At 45.0% G+C, this 18,990-nt stretch overlaps 1 protein-coding gene across 2 annotated transcripts; it reads right to left on the bottom strand.

Moving 5' to 3' along the window:
* Positions 1 to 266: 266 nt before the first annotated feature.
* On the bottom strand, positions 267 to 16,625 carry LOC110532119 (protein RCC2 homolog). 2 transcript variants are annotated; one of them, XM_036988034.1, is made up of 10 exons: positions 16,441 to 16,625; positions 16,131 to 16,224; positions 15,738 to 15,878; positions 14,136 to 14,356; positions 13,163 to 13,277; positions 4,898 to 5,064; positions 3,719 to 3,899; positions 2,750 to 2,928; positions 1,729 to 1,806; positions 267 to 1,604 (listed from the first exon to the last, which is right to left on the bottom strand). In XM_036988034.1, exons 1-10 carry the CDS (start codon positions 16,534 to 16,536, stop codon positions 1,500 to 1,502), a joined length of 1,377 nt encoding a protein of 458 aa, XP_036843929.1. In that variant the 5' UTR covers positions 16,537 to 16,625; the 3' UTR covers positions 267 to 1,499. The 2 variants fall into 2 exon arrangements, with proteins under 2 accessions (XP_036843929.1, XP_021471412.2); XM_021615737.2 differs by having other exon boundaries at positions 15,738 to 15,881; positions 16,441 to 16,624.
* Between the last annotated feature and the right edge of the window lie 2,365 nt (positions 16,626 to 18,990).

An 18,990-nucleotide genomic window follows, 5' to 3' on the forward strand; every position in this document is an offset into this window, starting at 1 on the left:
ATCCATGCTCAAAGGGATATTCAATGTCAGATTGTAATTTTTATCCATCTACAAATAGGTGTCCTTTACGAGGCATTGGAAAACCTCCCTGGTCTTTGGTTGAAATTCATTGCTCAACTGAGTGACCTTAGATAATTGTATGTGTGGGGTACAGATATGAGGCAGTCATTAAAGAATCATGTTATACATAACTTGTGACTTAAGCACATTTTTACTCCTGAACTTATTTAGGATTGCCATAACAAAAGGGGTGGAATACTTATGAATCAAGACATTTCAGCTATTTAATTGGTACAAATTTAAACAATTCTGACATTATGGGGTGTTTGTATACAAGTGTAAAAAAAACAATGTAGTACATTTTACATTCAGGCTGAAACAACTGTGAACAGGAATGAATACTTTCTGAAGGCACTAGATTCAGCTAGCCATAACTCCCAAAATGCAGACAAAACAGTCAACCTTCCACAATGTTAATCCAGCATAACCATCTGTAAATGAATCTCAAGTATTTGGCAGCTCAGAACCTGTGTAAGGTGTGATATGCTCATTGGTAAATGGGGAAATTTGCTTGTCAGAATTGGTTAAATCAGATTGATGCTAGAAGTGTGGCCCGAAATCAACCCATAGAGTGCACGTCATCGGTATGTACAAGAAACTTGCCCATCTGTACGATCCCAGTCATCTACTCCTAGCTCACCCAAATTACGGTGGATGATTGGTCAGCAGATGGATGCATACTAACTGCTACATACAGTGGTCAAAACCAGGCTGTTTACAGCAGTGATGACAAGATGTACTGGCCAACAAAAGCTTTTAACCCCTCTTGGGGCAGGAGAGAGGCAATGTCAGAACAGACTGAACAAAATCAAACAATTTAATTAACCTTTACCATTTCCACGTTTGAAATGTAAAAAACATGCGGGCCTTTGACCAAAACAAATTAAGAAAAACAACCAGTCTTGATTTAAAACTAGGATAACCACACCCTGTTAACCATTTGGACTAAAAGAGAGTCGCAAAACCACATTCTCATTGCCAAGATTGCAGTGCCCACACCTGGATTCCCAGGCTAAAAGGAGTCACTGAGGTGAAAAAAGTCTGGAATGACAAGCAGATACTGGCCTGAGAGACAGTTGCACATCCTTGGCACCAACATTTAATCGTACAAGTGAAGAGATTAACCAAAGAATGTTAACAGAAGTCAATGGCCGGAGAGCATCAACTTGATGGCACAATGTCTCAGATCCCGATTGTGTTCTGACAATGCATACAGATCGACCTGACAAAAAGTAATACTGCCATGGACTTCATGAACAAAGAAAATGTAATTGGTCTTTGGGAACAAACACAAAAAGAACTGACTTGTTTGTGTTCGCATACATACAAGAGCCCACCCTCCCCAGCCATCCATCAAGCCTTACAAAGGTGACCTAAAGGGGAGATGCATTCTGGAGAGAATCTGTTGACAAATGGTAAGGTGGCTGGATGGTGCCCCATCAGAGCGTGCGTGGGTTGTACTCTGGCAGCTTCTTGAGCATCTCTTGTTCCTGTGGAGTATCCTGTCTGGCGATGACCAGGCAGTGTGCGTATCCCATCACCACCTGCAACCACAAACAACAAAAAGTTTCAGAGTGAACATGCACCTAAATGCAGTTCCCATCTAGAGAATACATGAGTGGGAATTCAAATTCATCACTGTTTTCATTCTCTGTTGCTGCTCCACACCTGTTCAGTGTAAACTCCATCCAGGGTCTTCACCTCCTGAGCAGTAGTGGAGGACTTGGCCTTGTTGTCTCCGTATCCCTGTAACAAAACCCATGTCATAAGTGGTGAAGCCGGAACAGGTGTGCCAATTCAGCAGTCTCTTGAGCACACAAGTACATTTCTATACTGAGCACAAATATAAAACGCAACATTTTCAAAGATTTGAGAGTTACAGTTCATATAAGGAAATCAGTCAATTGAAATAAATTCATTAGGCCCTAATCTATGGATTTCACATGACTGGGCAGGGGTGAAGCCATGGGTGGGCCTTGGAGGGCATAGGCCTAACCACTTGGCAGCCAGGCCAAGCCAACCAGATTGAGTTTTTCCCTTACAAAAGTCTATATTACAGACAGAAATACTCCTCAGCCCTGCCCACCTCAGATCATCCCACGGGTGAAGAAGCCGGATGTGGAGGTCCTGGGCTGGCGTGGTTACACGTGGTCTGTGGTTGCGTGGCCGATTGGACATACTGCCAAATTCTCGAAAACGACGGAGGCAGCTTACGGTAGAGAAATTAACATTCAATTATCTGGCAACAGCTCTGGTAGACATTCCTGCAGTCAGCATGCCAATTGCACGCTCCCTCAAAACTTGAGGAATCTGTGGCATGGCGTTGTGTGACTATGGACTGCACATTTTGAAGTGGCCTTTTACTGTCTCCAGCACAAGGTGCAGTTGTATAATTAATCAGCTTCTTGATATGCCACATCTGTCAGGTGGATGGATTATCTTGTCAAACAAAAAAATTCTCACTAACAGGGATTTAAACAAATTTATGCACAAAATTTGAGAGAAATAAGATTTTTGTGCATATTTTTGTGCATATGAAAAATGTCTGGGATTTTTTTATTTCAGCTCATGAAACATGGGACCAACACTTGTTCTGTTTATATTTTTGTTCAGTGTATAATTGTATAGCACTTTGGGTGTTAGAAATGTACTTTATACATACACCAATTAATTATTGTTAAAAACTTACCAGTTCTCCAAAGGTGGGGGAGGGTCCCCAGCTGATGGTGCTGTCGTCTGCAGCGATAACTATACTGCTTTTCCCGCACGCCAGACTGCGGACCTTCCAGCCACACAGGTCCTGAACAGCCTTGGGGTACATGGTAGACTCACGCGAGGTATTGGTGACCCCCCAGAAAAACAGCCCTCCTGCACACAAAATGTTAATATTGTAGCTTCCTTATCAAAAAACACTAGCAAAATTTGTCCAACTCTTGGCGTAATGGCTACACTGTTTAGACTGACAGGTGCTAGGTTCAAATCACAGTTGGGATACGCCCTGAAATCACTACAACATACACAACGAAACCTTAAGAACACCTTCCTAATATTGACTTGCACCACCGTTTGCCCTCAGAACAGCCTCAAGTTCGTCTGGGCATGGACTCTACAAGGTGTCGAAAGCGTTCCACAGGGCTGCTGGCCAATATTGACTGCATAGTTTCCCACAGTTGTGTCAAGTTGGCTGGATGTCCTTTGGGTGGTGGACCATTCTTGATACACATGGGAAACTGCTGAGCATGAAAATCCCATCAGCATTGCAGTTCTTGACACACTCAAACCGTTGTGCCTGGCACCTATTACCATAACCTGTTCAAAGGCACTTAAATAGTTTGTCTTGCACATACACACTGTCCTTGTCTCAAGGCTTAAAAATCCTTCTTTAACCAGATCTCCCCATCATCTACACTGGTTAAAGTGGATTTAATAGGTGACATCAATAAGAGATAGCAGCTTTCACCTGGTCAGTCTGTCATGGAAAGAGACATGTTTTGTACAGAGTGTATATCAGGTAGAGCAACAGACGTGGGGAAGTAACAGTAGTATTCTTGGTTTAAAGTGGTATAAATTGATAATAGGGGTAATAAATAAAATAATTCTAAAAATATTTACTCATCAGTGCGACATTCAAGGGGTTAATAAGCATTGTGTCCCATACCCATCTCATTTACAGCGAAGGAGCACTGATAGCCAGTGTAGATTTGGGAAGCCCCGCGCCCGGGGAAGTCGAAGAGCTTCACCAGTCTGGGCACCATCTCGTCCTTCTGCTCCGTGTGACCCAGCCGTCCATAACCACCAAAGCCCCAGGAAAACACCCGCTTCTGGGAGTCCAATATCAGCTGGGGACACACACAAACACAGTTTACATTCCTCACGCTAACAAAACCAAAAAGTGAGAAGAAAAAAAACCTGACTTGGCGAATCAACTACGGCCAATATAAGTGAAAACTCATACTTAGAATGGACTATCCCTTTAAACACAGGCTGGTGCCTAATGTTATCAGACCCGCTCAGCTCCCTATTAGTGTCCAGATTTAAGGACCAGAGTGAAGAGGTCTCCATCTGCAGGTTCATTCATTAAACATGAAGGGAACACTGTAGCTTGCTCTGGATAAGAGCGTCTGTTGAATGACTCAAATGTACATGATTATGCAAAGGTTGGGGGATGGAGACATCACTAATATATACCAACACTATTGTGAGATGCAAAAGTTCTATATCATTCTTTGATTTCCTTTTTTTGTGTTTTTTTGTCGTTGAATTTTACCCCTTTTTTCTTCCCAATTTCGTGGTATCCAATTGTTTAGTAGCAGCTCGGGAGAGACGAAGGTTGAAAGTCATGCGTCCTCCGATACACAACCCAACCAAGCCGCACTGCTTCTTAACACAGCGCACATCCAACCCGGAAGCCAGCCGCACCAATGTGTCGGAGGAAACACCGTGCATCTGGCAACCTTGGTTAGCGCGCACTGCGCCCGTTCCGCCACAGGAGTCGCTGGTGCACGATGAGACAAGGATATCCCTACCGGCCAAACCCTCCCTAACCCGGACGACGCTAGGCCAATTGTGCGTCAGAGCCTGGGCGCGAACCCAGAGTCAGAGTACAGCGCCCTTAACCACTGCGCCACCCGGGAGGCTCTAAAATGCACATTTCTGGCTCAAGGTGTATTTGTGGCAGTAGGTATCAGAGTCCGTATTCATAAAAGCGCCTCAGGAGTAGGAGTGTTGATCTAGGATCAAGTTCCCCATGTACATGTCCTTTTATTCATTATGATCTAAGAAGGCCAAACTGATCGGTCTCCAAGACTGAATACGCGTCCTGGTCTTCCCTCCTCACCGTGTGATTGCCTCCGCAGGCGACGTCTCGGACCACCACGTTAGGTACAGGCGTCACCTGGCTGTCCTTACTCTTCTCGATGAAGATGGCCACGCGGCGTGCAATGGTCTCACAGTCAAACTCGATGCGCTGGGCGCGGGCAATGAACTTGCCGTCAGAGTTGTGTCCTGTGACCCAAAACAAAAATAAGTGTGTAACAGTACTCTTCTTGCGTTGGTAAAGCTATGTATATCGAGGATGCAGACCCTGCTTTAAAACAGTCACTAAATATTCTAGTCAGACTATACTCCATGAGAATTAGAGTGAAAAGTGGTTGATCAATCCCCTTAGCCCTCATAGGTAAACATGCCTGTTACATGTTAAGTACACTCAGTGACTTTAAAACATCCAAGTAATAAAATAAACAACCATAAGAGACTTTATCATATCCGTCACATTACCATCCTGCAACCTCTAATCACGGTCACAATGATGTAAAAGCAAAACAAATAAAAGATGTCAATACCATTGTCCCTCTATTCACTTATTTAACCTTCAAGAGCTAACTTTCTGCTGATTCATCATCTCAATCAGTCTTGACACAGGTTTAAATAGCCTTCCTGCCCTTGACCTAATACGACCCCGACTACCTTCAACTGCATAAGGGGTAACAGTGTTGTGTACTGTTGCAATAGTGGGTCCGTCAACACAGTCAATACGTAACTGATCAGGTAAGGAATGGTCTGCGTTTGGTAGGTCAGTACGGATATCGTAAGCAGACTGGTCAATTAGCTCACTCACTACACTGTTACGGTCTCGGTCAGATTCTTGAAGACTCTCTGATCGAGGCAGACCTTCCAGCTGCAGTATATCATCCACAGAATCCAAAGGTGGAATATACTGAGCATCCAAGGATCGCACATCACCCTCCAGGCTTGTGTCACCTGTTCCTTCAGAAGGCACCTCCGACACCCACACTCTTGTTCTGTACTCAGCATCATCATCCACTGCAGTGTCCCTGGCAGCTGAGACCACAAGGCTGTCATTCATGTCCTCAGACTCTGTTAATTAATTCCCTCATCAACGGCAGCATGGGGAAGAGGAAGAAAGTTGACTGGCATTATCAGGTTGCGGTGTACCGTCTTCTCCTGTCCAGTGGAGCTGTTCTGAATCTTAAAAGTGTGACTGTCAGCATTCAATTCAGTGACAAGGTAGACAGTATCCTCCCAACGGTCAGCGAGCTTCCGCTTTCCTCGCTCCCCCTTGTTAGCCAGCAATACTTGATCCCCAATCTCCACTGGTGCTCCTCTGACTCTGCTGTCATAAAGGTCATCATGCCTCTTCAACTGCTTCGCTGCAGATGCCTGTGCTGTATTCATGGCTTCTTTCAGATCTCTCCTCAAAGACTGAACAAACTGGTCATAGAAGACAACTTCTGGGTTCTCTATGACAGAGCCAAAGACTATGTCAACAGGCAGTCTTGGCGTCCTCCCAAACATTGGCAGGAAAGGGGCAAAGCCTGTGGTCTCGTGTATTGTACAATTGTACGCAAACGTGAGGGACTTCAGCGCCTGAGGCCATCTGTGCTTTGCTTTCGTCGGCAGGGCCCGGATCATGTTTCCCAACGTCCTATTCATCCTTTCGCAGGAACCGTTCCCCATTGGATGGTACGACGTGGTGTGAGACTTCTGAACACCTGCAACACTCAACAGTTCGGCTATTAAAGCGCTCTCAAAGTTGGCTTCTTGATCTGAGTGTATACGGTGAGGCATCCCGTAGACACAGAAATAGTTGTTCCACAACTGATGAGCTACTGACTTAGCAGACTGGATCGGACACAAGAAGGCATGAGCCAATTTGGTAAAGTGGTCAGTAACAACGAGCACATCCAAGGACTTGTTTGAAGAATCTTCTGCAGACCAGAAGTCTGCACACTAGTTCAAGAGGCTCAGTTGTTATTATGCTCTCAAGAGGAGCTCTTGCTTCCGGATCAGGAGTCTTGCTCACGACGCATCTCTTGCAGCACTTCACATAAGCTTTTACCACCCTCTCCAGGCCATGCCAGAAGAACCTCTGTCTTGTCAGGTAGACTGTTCTCTGTTGGCCACCTTCATCATGGACGCCCTTCAACACCATTGTGTTCATGGAGGCTGGAACTACATACAGATACGTTTTCCTCTTTGTAACCACATTCTTCGAAACACGATACAGTACACCCATCTTCATGGTCAACTTGTCCCAACTTCTGAGAAGACACAAAACCTCAACACTCATGGGCACGCTCCCTCCGGGATGGTCTTCTCCCCCTCTCCACAAAGAAGTTGACTCTGCTGATCACATTGTCATCACGTTGCTTACTCATCAGTAGGTCGTGTGGCAGAACATCGACATCGATCTGCTCTGATGGCATAACAGCCTGTGGAAACTGTGGCAACAGCAGTGCATGTGAGCCCACTTCACCCACCCAGCACCTGTGTGAATGAAGAACAGCTGCAACTTCATGTCTTGATAAAGCACCAGATGGGGGGGTCAACAGTAGCCAGACAGCTAATGACCACTTCGTTGGAGTCAGAGGCTTTGTCAAAGGGGTGGCTGGACCAGTGAAACACATCTTGCACTCTGTGCGTACAGCGTTAGCTTCAGCTAGTAAGGTCTCGTAGGGGACCCTTGTCAGGCGATGGAGTGCACTGGGTCGTACGAAGGGCTCTCTGCTCAAAGCATCTGCAACAACATTTATGGATGTACTTGATGTCAAGCTCGTACGGTGCCAGCTTGGCGACCCATCTCTGTTCACAAGCATCAAGCTTTGGTCAGAATGTATGTCAAGGGATTATTATCCGTCCATACCGTGAACTTCCATCTCATTCAATGCTTGTTTGAGCTTCTCATAATGATTTGGTGAAAGGCGTCGGTAGGGCATCCGAAAGGGTTTCTCATCACTCAGTTGAATGCGGTGAAGACATCCGGAAGCTTTTCCACAATCCAACTTGTGCCTGGAAAGAAATGGGCTGGTTCTCAGCTATGAGCTGGATGAGTTTCTTCTTACCAGCAGGAGACACTTGACAGGAGTCGACATCAATATCAGTCAAACCTAAGTCACGTAAGACCTCAGGATCGCTTGAACTGTCAGGTCCGTCAGTATCGTGAAGTTGGCTGGAACCGTCATCAGTCAGTGTCAAGTCATCTTGGCAGTCAGTGAGAATATCAGCCATTCTCTGCACTTGCTGCTGTAAAGCTGCTGATGAATCATCATTCACACACGAACAGTCAAAGTCCTCTAGAGCCATGCAAGGAAAGACATCGGCTAGAGTGGCGTTTCGTCTCAAAGTCACTGTCTTCTGAAAAGGGTTTATCACTCTAACAGGGAGCCACCCATTCCCCCGCAAAGAGCTACTGTCCTCCCTACCAGTATTGACCTTGGTGTTGACCTTGAACTGCTGGGCTCAATGAGAACAGCACTGCCCGCTGATAGAGTCTGAGTGTTTTGTAGTCTGCCCCAGACTAAGTGCTCCTGCATAGGCTCTAGAGTCACAGCCCCTTTTAGTCTCACAGTTCCAACTTTGTCAGGTACTTCACTGTCTCTCCATCTCTCCACATTAGCCATCATATCGATTAGCTTGCTCTCCTCACCCCGTCACACACAGGAGTATAAACCCTCTTCCAGAGATCTCCATCCGTCTTCAGGTGGCGAATCAAGTGCTTTAGAAGATTGCTGCCCAAGATGAGGTCATCACTCTGGCCTTCAACCACCAGTGTAGGCACGGCAACTCTACATCCTTACACCTCCATCTCCAGCTCACATGCTCCCAAAGGCCTCGTCTTCAACCCACCACAACCAACCAAGACTACCTCTGTAGGACTCAATGATGGACTTTTCAACACTCCTCCTGCATGCAACAGTTCAGGTAAGACCCTAGAGCTCAAGGTACAAGCCATGGATCCACTGTCAAGCATAGCTCTCACTTCTACTTCCCCTCCTATTAACACCTTGGCATAGAATAAATCATCATATGGGGAAAGTCTCTGTGTGTTCTGCATTATGATACTCTTCTCAGTCTCCATTTCGCCACAAACACTTTTATATACAGACTCCAAATCAACAGCTCTCACCGATGGGGACTCTACAAAAGGCCCAACACTCTTCCCTTCTACATGCAGGCCTACTAGTTTTCCAGGAGCTGAGCAGTAGTTACTGTAGGGACTCCACCAGCTGTGCTCAGAGCTGCGGCCTTGGGGCACTGAGAGCGTGTGTGGCCAGCTACATGACAAAGAAAGCAGAGGTGATTGGCCCTGCAGTGAAAGTAAGTATCATGTCCAGCATCCCTGCACACGTTACATGGCCCATTAGACTTCACTTTGCTCCTATTCCCTTTTTGGAACTTACGGTCAGACTGTTGTGGCCTCTGCTCCAGCACACGCTCCAGCATTGCAAGGATACGTTCCATCGGCTCAGCTGAGCCCTGAATAGTCTGGGCTGGGTAAGGCAACGCATTAGGTACTTCCATGTGGGGCCTCACAGCAGGCATGGTGATTGGCAAGACAGCACCAACTTCCTGCTTCATTGTTGCGATGGCTGGGGTCACCTCCGCTCCCTCCTGTATTCATTCAACCTCTCATGAACATCTGCAGCGGTCCACTGCTGAAATGGCTTGCACTTAAAGATAAGCGACAGTTCAGCGTTAGGGCAATGTCTGATGAACATGACTGTGAGCTTACGAGATGGGTCTTCAACACTTTTTTTCTGTCTCTTTAGACAATCTTCAGCAACCTCCATAGCCCTGTTCAGTCTGAGCCAATATTCAAATGGTTGTTCATCAGTCAGAGGTAATGTGGCATAAAAGTCCACGAGGGGCATGCTTGAAAAAGCAGTGTCACTAAAATGTTGTTTCAGTATGTCAAAGATGGGACTCGGGCCTTTAGATAAATCAACGGAGGGATTGCTGCGTATGCCCACTTTAACAACATCGCGGGCCCTTCCCATAAACTTACCCATAACCTCAACTGCTTGGTCCATCACAGACACGCCCCTCTTACGCATGTAAATCATGGCCATATCCTCCCACTCATGCACTGTGCACTTTTCAGAGCCATCCCCCCAAAAGTACACCGGTTCCCTGATATCAGACTTCAATACCAGGTTCAGGCCTGACACATCCATAACCCTAGAGCTGCATACACTCCCCATAACATTGTCCCCAACATGTCCAACGCTTGCCTTTGACTCCAAACAGGAGGCAATGTTCTCCCCAATGGAATGACCAATCTGCTGTACTATGTCTGCTATGAAATCCATGGAGACCTCCCCACTCCCTCTATTTGGCAAAACTCTTTCACACACATCCTTGGGCGTTTCCATGGGTAAACTATCATCAATTCTCCCAAAAACCTCCAGTTTAGGCATAGGTGTAGAAGCAAATGGAATTTTGGCTGAACCCCTACCAACAGATGGTGACAGATTAAATGACAGGAACCCCCTACCAACACCTTCCATCTTAACAATGGGAAATCAACACACTAATTAAAATGTAAATAGCAAAAAATTATATATATTTTCAACCTCACTTCAAAATCTAACCTACATCTAGTACACTGGTAAAACTCACCCGACTTATTTCAGATATACGTTAGAATTGCAAATAAACAAGTAACACAAAAGTTATATCGTTTATCTGTGAAGAGAGTCTCAGCCAGAGAAATCACCAAATTCGATAATAAAACGTTGCAGTAACGCCCTCTTGTGGCGAAATGCGATATCGCCATAAACTGCACCAGCGACGTCTTATCTGATTCTTCAACGGCAACCATGGCGAAGTTCTGAGATGGAAATCCAGCGACGGATGGTCACGGCACCACTGTAACAGTACTCTTCTTGCGTTGTGTACAATCAATCATCGACACGAGCTCCAATTTGTAGCACCAGTCATGGAGCTTTATTTTGACAGACAGCACAAAATTGCACGTCATGCAATGCACAGCTCACCATCCAACTCTGCACGTACCGCACGCTGCTTTGGTGCTTGTTCACTGGGCAATGTAGTTAACAAAATAATATAACAATTACAATATAATATTTTGAACAATGTACCTGATAAAAACAGCACAAAATTGCATGTCATGCAATGCACTGCTCACCATCCAATTCTGCATGTGCCGCACTGTACAAAATATACGAACCCCCCCCAGACACAGTAAGTTGCTAGCTAGTATTAGCTGGAATTCTCTACAACAAAATGCATAACAAATATGCACCAAAAAACGCTGCATCTTATGTGTGATGTTCGAATAACATTTACAAACAAATTGATATACAGTGGGGAGAACAAGTATTTGATAACCTGCAAAATCGTCAGTGTTTCCTACTTACAAAGCATGTAGAGGTCTGTAATTTTTTATCATAGGTACACTTCAACGGTGAGAGACGGAATCTAAAACAAAAATCCAAAAAATCACATTGTATGATTTTTAAGTAATTAATTAGCAATTTACTGCATGACATAAGTATTTGATACATCAGAAAAGCAGAACTTAATATTTGGTACAGAAACCTTTGTTTGCAATTACAGAGATCATATGTTTCCTGTAGTTCTTGACCAGGTTTGCACACACTGCAGCAGGGATTTTGGCCCACTCCTCCATACAGACCTTCTCCAGATCCTTCAGGTTTCGGGGCTGTCGCTGGGCAATACGGACATTCAGCTCCCTCCAAAGATTTTCTATTGGGTTCAGGTCTGGAGACTGGCTAGGCTACTCCAGGACCTTGAGATACTTCTTACGGAGCCACTCCTTAGTTGCCCTGGCTGTGTGTTTCAGGTCGTTGTCATGCTGGAAGACCCAGCCATGACCCATCTTCAATGCTCTTACTGAGGGAAGGAGGTTGTTGGCCAAGATCTCGCGATACATGACCCCATCCATCCTCCCCTCAATACGGTGCAGTCGTCCTGTCCCCTTTGCAGAAAAGCATCCCCGAAGAATGATATTTCCACCTCCATGCTTCACGGTTGGGATGGTGTTCTTGGGGTTGTACACATCAGTCTTCTTCCTCCAAACACAGCGAGTGATGAGACAAAAAAAGCTCTATTTTTGTCTCATCAGACTACATGACCTTCTCCCATTCCTCTTCTGGATCATCCAGATGGTCATTGGCAAACTTCAGACGGGCCTGGACATGCGCTGGCTTGAGCAGGGGGACCTTGCGTGCGCTGCAGGATTTTAATCCATGACGGTGTAGTGTGTTACGAATGGTTTTCTTTGAGACTGTGGTCCCAGCTCTCTTCAGGTCATTGACCAGGTCCTGCCGTGTAGTTCTGGGCTGATCCCTCAACTTCCTCATGATCATTGATGCCCCACAGGTGAGATCTTGCATGGAGCCCCAGACCGAGGGTGATTGAACGTCATCTTGAATCGTCATTCTAATAATTGCGGCAACAGTTGTTGCCTTCTCACCAAGCTGCTTGCCTATTTTCCTGTAGCCCATCCCAGCCTTGTGCAGGTCTACAATTTTATCCCTGATGTCCTTACACAGCTCTCTGGTCTTGGCCATTATGGAGAGGTTGGAGTCTGTTTGATTGAGTGTGTGGACAGATGTCTTATATACAGGTAACGAGTTCAAACAGGTGCAGTTAACACAGGTAATGAGTGAAGAACAGGAGGGCTTCTTAAAGAAAAACTAACAGTTCTGTGAGAGCCGGAATTCTTACTGGTTGGTAGGTGATCAAATACTTATGTCATGTAATAAAATGCAAATTAATTACTTAAAAATCATGCAATGTGATTTTCTGGATTTTCTCTCACAGTTGAAGTATACCTATGATAAACATTACAGACCTCTACATGCTTTGTAAGTAGGAAAACCTGCAAAAAACGGCAGTGTATCAAATACTTGTTCTCCCCACTGTAAATTGTACATTTAAATCATCACTTGGGAGTATAAAAAACACTTTTGACATACAGTGCTTTGTAACCAACAACTTTCCGCTGGTTTGGTGCTTGTTCACTGGGACGATTCTAACTGAAACATCCTCCATCGTAAGCAAGCTACGCAAACCAGCCAATAAGATGCCATGTTGAGAAGGTGAAGGCAAGACAAAACTAAAACCAAAAACCCATTGGCTTAACAATAAAGTGGCAAGGGGAATCACCAATATAACCCTGTTACAAGTGCAACGCCAGTGTTAGATCTAGAATCATTTTTGAAGGGGTCATTGTGACTCTTCAAATGTGTCATTGGAGAAACCTTTTTTTAGAAGTTTAAATCTGTCCAGTCCTGCTCGTTAGTTGCATACATACCTAGCTGGCCATACTCTGGGCAACCGAACGAGAAGAGGTTTCCTTTGCAGTCCACCACCATGCTGAACTCTGCCCCACACGCCACCTTGACCAAGGGCTGCCCATTGTACTGGATCTGAGAGGGGAAAGGAGAAGCTTTCATAAGCACAGGCTCAGCATGTGGCCATATTTTAATCCTATAATAAATCAGCCACAATAATTAGGCTGATGAATAATGAGGTTGATGTTGCTTCCAGTGCATGCATTATAAAATTGGCTGAAATAGTACTCACACACAACTATTTCATGTTTCTAAAAGATTACTTTATTCAGATGAAGGGTACTGCTATGGGATCCCCTATGGCCCTATGGTTCATTTGTCCTTGTGGTAAAAAGTATGTGGGTAAAACGATGTGTGAATTAAAACTACGAAGCATCGTAGCACCACTAGGTGCAAAAATTCGACGTACCCAGTTGCGGCCCACTTTTCGGAAGCGAACCACTCGATTTCGGCCCTACTTTATATCGGCATCGAACATGTCACCCTCCCTAAGAGAGGGGGTGACCTCGACAATTTATTGTTAAACCTAGAGGCTGCCTGGATCTTTCATTTAAAAGACTCTTTCTCCCTTCGGTCTCAACGTAGACTTTGATCTGAAGCCATTGTGATTTTGCTATTCATTGTACATGTTTGTAGGCCTATGTAGCCAAATTGAATCTATGATCGTATGCTCTCCATTTATGTTCTTTATGTTTATATGTTCTACTTATATCTGTAAATGAACCAATGATATCAAGCCACACCCGGCCATGATTACAGACACCTGTGTGTGTCCTTTGACACCATATAAACTAGTGACCGCAGTGCTTGTCATTATACCCCGATGAAGACAGCTTGTCTGTGGAAACGTTGGTTATTAGGTCATTCAATTATTGCACCTGAGCTCCTAGAGTGTGCGGCTCTCCTTTCTTTTTCAAGGTTGATGTTGCTTACCAGGGCTGGACTGAGGACTGCATCTGTTTGGTTGCCCTGGCCCAGCTGGCCCAGTTTGTTCTCTCCAAACGAGTAGGCGGTGCCACCCTCGGTCAATGCCAGGGTGTGGTTGCGACCACAGGCTGCAGCCACCACCACTTCGTCTGCGAGGGCCTCAATCAGTTTTGGGGCCTCCAGGCGTTTGGTGTCCCCGTGACCCAGCTGACCCTTTTCATTTCGACCTGATAGAGGGAGAAAGAAATCAATATTGACGATTTCTTCTGGACTCAGCTAGAATGATTACATCTATGAGACATATACACTACGTTCAAAAGTATGGGGTCACTTAGAAATGTCCTTGTTTTTTAAAGAAAAGCAACATTTTTTGTCCATTACATTAACATCAAATTGATCATAAATACAGTGTAGACATTGTTAATGTTGTAAATGACTATTGTAGCTGGAGAGGCTGATTTTTTTATGGAATATCTACATAGGCATACAGATGCCCATTATCAGCAAGCATCACTCCTGTGTTCCAATGGCACGTTGTGTTAGCTAATCCAGGTTCATAATTTTAAAAGGCTAATTGATCATTAGAAAAAATAAAACTGTCCTTCTTTAGACTAGTTGAGTATCTGGAGCATCAGCATGTGTGTTTGATTACAGGCTCAAAATGGCCAGAAACAAAGAACTTTCTTCTGAAACTCGTCAGTCTATTCTTGTTCTGAGAAATGAAAGCTATTCCATGTGAGAAATTGAAAAGAAACGGAAGATCTCGTACAACGCTGTGTACTACGCCCTTCACAGAAGCAGAACACCCGCAAAACACCAGTCTCAAAGTCAACAGTGAAGAGGCGACTCCGGGATACTGGCCTTCTAGGCAGAGTTCCTCTGTCCAGTGCCTGTGTTCTTTTGCCCATCTTAATCTTACATTTTTATTGGCCAGTCTGAGATATGGCTTTTTCTTTGCAATTCTGCCTAGAAGGCCAGCATCCTGGAGTCGCCTCTTCACTGTCGCCTCTCAAACTAGACACTCTAAAGTACTTGTCTTCTTGCTCAGTTGTGCACCGGGGCCTCCCAATCTTTCTATTCTGGTAAGAGCCAGCTTGCACTGTTCTGTGAAGGGCGTAGTACACAGCATTGTACGAGATCTTCAGTTTCTTAGCAATTTCTCGCATGGAATAGCCTTCATTTCTCAGGACAAGAATAGACTGACGAGGTTCATAAGAAAGTCATTTGTTTCTGGCCATTTTGAGCCTGTAATCGAACCCTGATGCTGATGCTCCAGATACTCAACTAGTCTAAAAAAGGACAGTTTAATTGCTTATTAAAACTTGGATTACCTAACACAACGTGCCATTGGAACACAAGAGTGATTGTTGCTGATAATGGGCCTCTGTATGCCGATGTAGATCGTCCATTAAAAATCAGCCGTTTCAAGCTACAATAGTCATTCACAATGTCTACACTGTATTTCTGATCAATTTGAGTTTCTTCTAAATGGACAAAAAAAAGAGCTTTTCTTTCAAAAACAAGGACATTTCTAAGTGACCCTAAACTTTTGAACGGTAGTGTATATGCAAGTACAAACTATGAGCTATTACAGTATAGCATTCCTACCCCAGCTCCAGAGCTTGCCCTCAGTGGTGATTAGGAGGCTGTGGGCAGCACAGGGCCCAGACACCACACTGCTGACCTGCACGTCACTCATGCTGCCGTAGCGGTGAGGACCCCACAAGTTCTGGCCTAGGTTCCTGAAGGCTGCTGCGAGACCCCACACACACCACAATTTTAACGTAAAGTCTGCTGCGATTGTAAATGCACTTTAAAGTTTGATTTGATAAGAAACAGGAACAGTTCAATACTGCAGTCAATTATGAGGATTGCTTCAAGATTGTCAGTAGAAAGACAGGAAAAACTACTTTCAAAGTTGGTAGCACGAGTGCTATTGAGGGACAACCAAGTGGAGTATTGCATACAGCAATGTACAGGACTGGGCAGGGTTATTTATACCTTGTGCTTTTGGCACCTCTTTCCTTCCGATGAGATCCCAGTTGGTGGCGCCGAAAATGAGTAGTTGACCTTTGACTTTAGGTAAGTCAAGTTTCTATAGAAATGACAATACAGGGATCAGCTTTATCTTAACGTTTCTCCTGATGTTTTGTTCTTGCACTGCATACGCACCCTTGATTTACAAGTGACTAATAACATAGTTACATTTTCCATTCACATTAACCACAATTCTATAGTCACATCACAAACCCCCTCCCTTGATTACCTGAACAATGTTCGACTTAACCCCATGCAGGTCAGGAGGACTTACTACTTTTTCCTTGATATCGTCAGCGACAGTCACTGCTTGAAGGCCTGACTTGGTGATCTTAGGCTTGTGAGCGGCTGCTCGGCCATGGAAACCCATTTCACGAAGCTCCCGACGAACAGTTCTTGTGCTGACTTTGCTTCCAGAGGCTGTTTGGAACTCAGTTGTGAGTGTTGCAACAGAGGATGGTCGATTTGTACGTGCTACATGCTTCAGCACTCGGCGATCCAGTTCTGTGAGCTTGTGTGGCCTACCACTTCGCGGCTGCGCTGTTGTTGCTCCTAGACGTTTCCACTTCACAATAACAGCACTTACAGTTGACCGGGGCAGCTCTAGCAGGGCAGAAATTTGACGAACTGACTTGTTGGAAAGGTGGCATCCTATGACGGTGCCACGTTGAAAGTCACTGAGCTCTTTAGTACGGACCATTCTACTGCCAATGTTTGTCACTGGAGAAAAGTTGGGGCGAAAACAAAACAGGCATGCATTGTGATATCAATACAACCTTAACCAAAGTCTTCTACCTGAACTGCTGACAACGCAATTTGCAATGATCTGGTCCATGTACACAAAAGTTAGAAAGCCACCTATCCTAGCCATGATTAATCATAGCTATTACAGACTACAAAGGGAAACCCAGACGCAAGCTGCCCAGTGATGCAAGCCTACCAGACGAGCTAAATGCCTTATATGCTTGCTTCGGGGGCAAGCAACACTGAAGCATGCATGAGAGCACCAGCTGTTCTGGACGACTGTGTGATAACGCTCTCGGTAGCCAATGTCAGCAAGACCTTAAAACCTGTCAACATTCACAAATCCGTGGGTAGACAGATTACCAGGACATGTACTCAAAGCATGCACGGACCAACTGGCAAGTGTCTTCACTGACATTTTCAACCTCTCCCTGATTGAGTCTAATACCAACATGCTTCAAGCACACCACCATAGTCCCTGTTCTCAAGGAAGCAAAGGTAACCTGCCTAAATGATTACTGCCCCGTAGCACTCACGTCAGTAGCCATGAAGTGCTTGAAAGGCTGGTCATGGCTCATATCAACAGCATTCTCCCAGATACCCTAGACCCACTCCAATTCGCATACCTCCCCAACAGATGACGCAATCTCAATCGCACTCTACACTGCCCTTTCCCACCTGGGCAAAAGGAACACCTACGTGAGAATGCTGTTCATTGACTTCAGCTCAGCGTTCAACACTATAGTGCCCACAAACTGTTTCACTAAGCTAAGGACCCTGGGACTAAACCCCTTCCTCTGCAACTGGATCCTGGACTTCCTGACGGGCCGCCCCCAGGTGGCAAGGGTAGGCAACAACACGTCTGCCACGCTGATCCTCAACACTGGGGCCCCTCAGGAGTGTGTACTTAGTCCCCTCCTGTACTCCCTGTTCAGGACAACAACCTCTCCCTCAATGTGAGCAAGACAAAAGGAGCTGATCGTGGACTACAGGAAAAGGCAGGCCGAACAGGCCCCCATTAACATGGACAGGGCTGTAGTGGAGCGGGTCGAGAGTTTCAAGTTCCTTGGTATCCAAATCACCAACAAACTATTATAGTCCAAACACACCAAGACAGTCGTTAAGAGGGCACTACAACACCTTTTCCCACTCAGGACACTGAAAAGATTTGGCATGGGTCCCCAGATCCTCAAAAAGTTCTACAGTTGCACCATCAAGAGTATCCTGACCGGTTACCTGGTATGGCAACTGCTCGGCATCTGACTGTAAGGCGCTACATTATGGATCATCACTGGGGCCAAGCTTCCTGCCATTCAAGACCTATATACTAGGCGGTGTCAGAGGAAAGCTCCCAAAAAATGACAGACTCCAGTCGCTGTTTTCTCTGCTGCCGCACGGCAAGTGGTACCGTAGCGCCAAGTCTAGGACAAAAAGGCTCCTTAACAGCTTCTACCCCCAAGCCATAAGACTGATGAATAATTAATCAAATGGCCACTGGACTATTTACATTGACACACCCCATTTGTTTTGTACACTGCTGCTACTCTGTTTATTATCTACGCATAGTCACTTCACCCCTACCTACATGTACAAATTGCCTCAACTAACCTGTAACCCCGTACATTGACTCGGTACCGGTACCCCCTGTATATGGCCTCGTTGTTTTTATTGTGTTACTTTTTATTTTATTTTTTACTTTAGCTTATTTGGTAAATATTTTCTTAACTATTTCTTGATCTGCGCTGTTGGTTAAGGACGTGTAAGTAAGCATTTCACGGTAAGGTCTACACATGTTGTCGGTGCATGTGACAAAACGTTTGATTTTATTTTTATTAACTAGTAATAGATTCTAGCACTCAGTCTTCTCCGCATTTCTTTATCATCATGCTAGCATAATCAATGACTACTACCTATTGGACAACTAACTATTAAACTCCAGAAAAATATGAAAATACCCACACAATGCACGGTTTTTACTACCAGCTACTAACTAAGGCCAGCCACAACTTTTGCCATTTGTTTTTAACCACTGCTCTTATTAAACAGCTTGGCTTCTGCTTTACTAATTGACAATTCCATC

The sequence above is a fragment of the Oncorhynchus mykiss genome, chromosome 9 (genome assembly GCF_013265735.2).
Source record: "Oncorhynchus mykiss isolate Arlee chromosome 9, USDA_OmykA_1.1, whole genome shotgun sequence".
Classification (NCBI taxonomy): Eukaryota; Metazoa; Chordata; class Actinopteri; order Salmoniformes; family Salmonidae; genus Oncorhynchus; species Oncorhynchus mykiss.

Excerpts from the sequence above, each read along its gene's own strand:
- LOC110532119 (XM_021615737.2), bottom strand. The coding sequence starts at position 16,536 with ATGGGTTTCCATGGCCGAGCAGCCGCTCACAAGCCTAAGATCACCAAG. Across the intron at positions 3,900-4,897 it reads CCTGCGGAGGCAATCACACG|CTGATATTGGACTCCCAGAA; the intron begins GTGAGGAGGGAA and ends GTGTGTCCCCAG. Across the intron at positions 2,929-3,718 it reads CTTCGCTGTAAATGAGATGG|GAGGGCTGTTTTTCTGGGGG; the intron begins GTATGGGACACA and ends TTTTGTGTGCAG.